Source organism: Malurus melanocephalus, unplaced genomic scaffold, assembly GCF_030028575.1.
Source record: "Malurus melanocephalus ecotype Western Australia unplaced genomic scaffold, MMel_1.1 scaffold_1131, whole genome shotgun sequence".
Taxonomy (NCBI): domain Eukaryota; kingdom Metazoa; phylum Chordata; class Aves; order Passeriformes; family Maluridae; genus Malurus; species Malurus melanocephalus.
The window spans coordinates 27,187-33,334 of record NW_026624363.1 but is presented as its reverse complement, the minus strand read 5'-3'; the positions used below and the strand labels follow the sequence as shown (position 1 = coordinate 33,334).

Below are 6,148 nucleotides of genomic sequence, written 5' to 3'. Positions count from 1 at the left end.
GGCTGGCAGCGGCCGCCGCGGCACGACCGGACAGCAGGTGCCGGCGGGGATGTGGGCAGCGCTRCCCACCCTCGGTGCCACCGGCTGCTCTCGCCCGCCCGCTGCTCGGGGCCCGCTGCCAGCGGCTGCCACCCGCCCGTGCAGGCAGCAGCCTCGGGGTTGGGCRCTTTTGGCAGCTGCGTGCGCTCCCAAACGTGGGATCTGCAAATAGAGCCCGGCCGTGGGCTGCTGCGGGAATCTGTGCCCGGTCCCTGCGGGGACACGGCGGAGGGGACCCCAAATGTTGTCAGCGAGTGGGTGAGAGTAAAAGCGTTTGAATAACCGGGACCGCGGGAAGGGTCGAGCCTTTGCGTCCGCCGGGATTTTCATGCGGGGAAAGGAAATGTCCCCCGGGGCCGTGTCCCCATCACGGCCTCACGTCCCCTCTGCTTCATTCGGGGACAGAAAGCAGATGGGGGGGTCACCGACCCCTCTGAACCCATTGGGACAGGCACAAACTCCACTGGGACACCAGCAGCGGGCTGGGGGCCGGTGCCACCCCGTGGGTGCCAGGGCCGGACCCACGCTGGGTATTTTTAAACCCAGCTCCTGGCGGGTGTCGGCTTTCCTGGTGCCCAGAGCTGCCCAGATTTGGCTGGGGGAATCCGGGGGCCGCTCTGGCAGCGGGGCCGTGCCAGGACTGCGGCCGGGGGCCAGCGCAGCGTGACCTTTAAAGGTCTGCGAGATGAATTACATTATCGTCTTGCCATCGGGGTCACTTCTGGCTTGGCTTTCAGCTGGACACGGGACTCCGGTTGTCTGATGTCTCACGGGATCCGTGGCAGCCCCGGGGGGTTCAGAGACACAGGGTGGGCTCCTCTCCCCCTGCACCTGCGGGGTCAGCCTGCACTGACCTTCCCAAAAAGCCCTAAAAGTGGTTATGGGGGAAGTGAGATCCCCAAAATCTGTTTCAGCCCTGACTCCGGCTCGCCTTGGCCAGCTCCAGGGCTTGGGAATCTGCTGGCCACATTCCTCCCTCCTTCCCTTTCGGGGGCTTTTGCTAAGCCAGCGTTTTGGGCAATGTCCTTTGCACCCATTGGCTGTGCCGTGACCTTTCCCAGGGACGGCGGTGGCCGCCACCAGCCCGCCGGTGGCCGCGGGGGTCCGGTTCCAGCCCCGAGGAAGTTTCCATGGTTCTCACCCCKTCTCCATCCTCTTCCCGGGTGATGTCGGGGTCCCCGCTGACTCCCCTCTCTCCCCGCAGAGATGCCCTGCATCCAGGCCCAGTACGGCACCGCCGGCCCCTGTGAGCGCTGCCCGGCCGAGCTGCTCAGCCCCGAGGGCGGCCGATTCCCCATGGAAGTGGCCGGAGCCGACCTGGCGGCCGCTCCCGCCCTGCCCAGCTTCAGCACCTTCATGGAGAGCTACGCCGGCGAGTTCGACGCCTTCCTCTACCAGCTGCCGGCAAGCGGCCAGTCCAGCGCCAGCGCCGCCGCCGCCGCTTTCAAACTGGAGGATTTCCAGGTGTACGGCTGCTACCCCAGCGCCTTCGGCCAGCAGCCCGACGAGACCCTCTCGTCCAGCGGCTCGGACTGCTACGGGAGCCCCTGCTCCATCCCCTCGCCCGCCACGCCARGCTTCCAGCCCCCACAAGCCCCGGGCTGGGAGGGCTCCTTCGGGCCGTACTCACCGCTGCCGAACTACGAGGGTGGGCAGCCCTGGGCTGAGCCGGCCAAGGGAGGGGGGTCACAACCTCCCTTCTTCGCCTTCGGACCCCCGGCCACCAATCCCGCTGGGTCCCCCGCGACTCTGAAAGGGCAGCCGGGCCCCTCGGCCCGCGTGGACCCGCGGCTGCTGGACACGGACAGCTTCCCCCCGAGCCAAGGTCCTGCCAGGGGTTTTGCGGGGTTGCCCCTGGCCCCCAGCTCGCCGCTGCTGGAAGGGCCGGCGCTGACACCAACGAAAATGCGCGGCCCCGGGGCGGGCGAGGGGCGCTGCGCYGTCTGCGGGGACAACGCGTCCTGCCAGCACTACGGCGTGCGCACCTGCGAGGGCTGCAAGGGCTTCTTCAAGGTAAGGGGACCCCCCAAAACTCATCAGGGGCTGCAGGGATATTCCCACAATGCTTTGCAGCAGCGGGAGGATGCTGCGGGGCGCCCCGGGGAGGGGCAGGGCAGGGAGCGCGGCCACCACGGAGCCCTCCCCGCGGACACGGAGCCGGATGCCGGGCTGGRGAGGGAGGCAGGGGAGGACAGAAGGGCTTTTGTTCGGGAGCTCGGCGCCCCAGGCTGAGCTCGGCCGCTCCTTCCCCACCCGCAGCGCACGGTGCAGAAGAACGCCAAGTACATCTGCCTGGCCAACAAGGATTGCCCTGTGGACAAGAGGCGCAGGAACCGCTGCCAGTTCTGCCGCTTCCAGAAGTGCCTGGCCGTCGGCATGGTCAAAGAAGGTACGGGGGGTGCCCATCCCGGGGTGGGGGTGCCCAGAAGGAGCGGTTTGACCCCAATCCGCAGCATTTCTGGCTGAGCTGAAGGCAGATTCGCTCATTGCACGTCCCGCCCGCAGTGGTCCGGACCGACAGCCTGAAGGGGCGGCGGGGCCGTCTCCCCTCCAAACCCAAACAGCCCCCGGACGCGTCCCCCGTCAGCCTCATCACCTCGCTGGTGCGGGCACACATCGACTCCATCCCCAGCGCCACCAAGCTCGACTACTCCAAGGTAGGGCTGGTGCTGCTCCGTGCCCTCCCCAGGGCAGTGGCAGGGCTGGGGCTGGGTCCTGACCCGTTCCTGTCCCAGTTTTGCTCACCCATCCTCATCCTCATCCCGATTCTGTTCCCTTCCCAGTTCCCGATCCAACATTGTCCCAGTTCCTGACCCAGCTTTTTCCCAGTTCCTGTCTTGTCCCCATCCTAGATCCTGATCCCATCCCAGTTCCCGATCCAACATTGTCCCAGTTCCTGATGAAGCCTTTTCCCAGTTCCTGTCTTGTCCCCATCCTAGATCCTGATCCCATCCCAGTTCCTGATCCCATCTTGTCCCAGTTTTTCCCAGTTCCTGACTCTGTCCCCATCCCAATTCCTGGTCCAACTTTGTCCTGAGTCCTGATCCATCCCTGTCCCAGTTCCTGACCCACTCTGGTTCCTGACTGGAGAGATCCTGATCCCATCCCCATCTCAGTTCTTCCTCCATCCCCCAACCCAATCCTGACCCATCCCCATTCCCAATCCTCATGTATGCCCATCCCAATCCTGACCATACCCAATTCTCACCCGTGCCCACCCAAATCCATCCCCATCCCATTTCTTCACCCGTGCCCACCCCAATCCTGATCTCATTCCCAATCCTCACCCGTGCCCACCCCAATCCTGACCCATCCCCAATCCTCACCCGTGCCCACCCCAATCCTGATCCATCCCCATCCCAGTTCTTCCTCCATCCCCCACCCCAATCCTGACCCATCCTCAATCCTCACGCATGCCCATCCCAATCCTGATCCCATTCCCAATCCTCACCCGTGCCCACCCAAATCCATCCCCATCCCATTTCTTCACCCGTGCCCACCCCAATCCTGATCCCATCCTCAATACTCACCCATCCCCCACCGCAATCCATTTCCATCCCAGTTCTTCCCCTGTGCCCACCCCAAACCTGATCCATCCTTACCCATGCCCCACCCCAACCCTGATCCTATCCCCAATCCTCACCCGTGCCCACCCCAGTCCTGATCCCATCCCCATCCCAATCCTCGCCCGTACCCACCCCAATCCTGACCCATCCCCATCCCAATCCTCACCCGTGCCCACCCCAATCCTGACCCATCCCAAATCCTCACCTGTGCCCACCCCAATCATGATCCAATCCCCATCCCAGTTCTTCACCCATGCCCCATCCCAGTCCTGATCCCATCCCCAATCCTCACCCATTCCCACCCCAATCCTGATCCATCCCCATCCCAATCCTCACTCACTCCCCACCCCAATCCTGATCCCATCCCCAATCCTGACCCATGCCCACCCCAATCCTGATCCCATCCCCATCCCAGTTCCAGGAGTCAGCCCCATGCCCGTTCGAGAAGGAGGACTCAGTGGACGTGCAGCAGTTCTATGATCTGCTCACCGGCTCCATGGACGTCATCCGCAAATGGGCCGAGAAAATCCAGGGCTTCACCGAGCTGCCCAAGGAGGACCAGGACCTTCTGCTGGAATCAGCCTTCCTGGAGCTGTTCATCCTGCGCCTGGCTTACCGGTGAGCCCCGGGGCAGCGCGGGGCATGGGGAGCTCCAAATGTGCCCAGGGGTGACACGGTGACACGGGGGTTTGTACCCGCAGCTCGAARCCGGAGGAAGGGAAACTCATTTTCTGCAACGGGGTGGTGCTGCACCGGCAGCAGTGCGTGCGCGGATTCGGCGAGTGGATCGACGCCATCCTCGAGTTCTCCCAGAGCCTGCATCGCATGAGCGTGGATGTCCCCTCCTTCTCCTGCCTCGCTGCCCTCGTCATCATCACAGGTGAGACCTCCCCCAGCTGCTGTCCCTGTCGCTGTCCCCTCCTGGTGTGTGTCCCTGTCCCTGTCCCCTCCCAGTGTGTGTCCCTGTCCCTCACCCCCGCCGTGTGTGCGTGTCCCCAGACCGGCACGGGCTGAAGGAGCCGAAAAGAGTGGAGGAGCTGCAGAATCGCATCGTGGGCTGCCTCAAGGACCACGTGGCAGCGGCAGGAGCCGAGCCCGGGCGTTCCAGCTGCCTGTCCAAGCTGCTGGGGAAACTGCCGGAGCTGCGCAGCCTCTGCACCCAGGGCCTCCAGCGGATTTTCTACCTCAAGCTGGAGGATCTGGTGCCGCCGCCACCCATCGTCGACAAGATYTTCATGGACACTCTGCCCTTCTGAGCCCTGGGCGAGGGGCTGGAACCAGCCCCTGACCGTCCTGGGGACATCTGGGACCCMCTCTGGGCAACCCTGGTTCAGTCTGAGGATGCCTGGGAACTTTCTGGGCACCTCTGGGCCACCCCTGGGATGCCTGGAACATACCTTGGGTACCCCCACATCAACCCTGGGATGTTTGGGACCCCCCCTGGGTCACCCCAGAAACCACCTGGATCGCTCCCAGGATGCCAGGAACCTTCCCTGGGCACGCCTGGATCAGTCCTGGGATGACTGGGACCCTCCCTGTGGACCCCTGAATGACCTCTGGGACACCCGGGACCCACCCCGGGCCATCCCTAAGACTCCATGTACCTCCCTGGATCACCCCCAGAACACCTGGAACCCCCCTTTGAATCACCCCCCTCGCTGGCTCACCCCCAAAACTCCCTGGATCCCACCCAGGCACCTCTGGATCCCCTCCAGAATGTCTGAAGCCTCCCCTGGGTCCCCCGCAGGATGCTTGGGACCCCTCTGGGCACCCCGAGAGCACCCCTGGGATGCCTGGGACCACCCCTGCATCACTCCAGAGATTCCTGGGATCCCCTCTGGATCACTCCCAGGATATCTGGGTCCCCTCTCTCAGATGCCTGAGTCTTTTTRGGGACACCCTTGGGTGCCCCACGTGCCTTCACGGCCCGGGGTGTGGCCCCGGTGCCGTCTGCCCCGGGGGCATCGCCAGCGCGGTGCCCCCTTTCCCCTGTAAAAATGCCCCTTCCCGATGTAAATAGCGGGTCCTGTACAGAGTGGGGGGCGCGGGCGAGGGGCGGCTCCGGCTCCCCCACCCTCGGCCCCTTCCCCTTTATATATATTTTTCTGGGTTTCCCTCTTTTTGGCCATTTTTCTGTATATAAACTTGTACGTACGGTGAGAGCTACGGAGAGGGACTTTTGTCCCGCGTGTTCCCCGTTYATATTCGGGGACTGGGAAGGGGGGACGGGGCTGGGGACAGCTGGGACGCCGGAGATGGGGAAAAACGGGAGCTGGGGGCAGCCAGAACTCCGGGGAAGGGGAGAGCAGGAGGGATGGAGCTGGGGAAAAACGGGACACTGGGATTGGGGACAGCCGGAGTTGGGGACAGTCAGAGCTGGGGAGCGGAGGTGGTGAAAGCCGAGGCTCGGGAAGTGGAGATGTGGGAGCTGCGGGCAGGATAAAAACCCACTCGGGCTGGATAAAAACCGGGCGCTAGAGCCGGGGAAAAGCAGCACGATGGAGCTGGGACAGCCGGGGTGATGGAGACGGGGACAGCTGGGG

At 64.2% G+C, this 6,148-nt stretch overlaps 1 protein-coding gene across 1 annotated transcript in view; it reads left to right on the top strand.

The window, feature by feature from the left end:
• Positions 1 to 5,762, top strand: part of NR4A1 (nuclear receptor subfamily 4 group A member 1) — a 7,449-nt gene extending 1,687 nt beyond the window's left edge. Inside the window, exons 2-7 of the mRNA XM_057387099.1 lie at positions 1,244 to 2,052; positions 2,299 to 2,428; positions 2,545 to 2,696; positions 4,021 to 4,223; positions 4,307 to 4,485; positions 4,605 to 5,762. Of these exons, the coding sequence (XP_057243082.1) occupies positions 1,246 to 2,052; positions 2,299 to 2,428; positions 2,545 to 2,696; positions 4,021 to 4,223; positions 4,307 to 4,485; positions 4,605 to 4,861 (1,728 nt within the window). The 5' untranslated portion in view covers positions 1,244 to 1,245 and the 3' untranslated portion in view covers positions 4,862 to 5,762. The remainder of the gene's footprint in view (positions 1 to 1,243; positions 2,053 to 2,298; positions 2,429 to 2,544; positions 2,697 to 4,020; positions 4,224 to 4,306; positions 4,486 to 4,604) is intronic.
• The last annotated feature ends 386 nt before the right edge of the window (positions 5,763 to 6,148 follow it).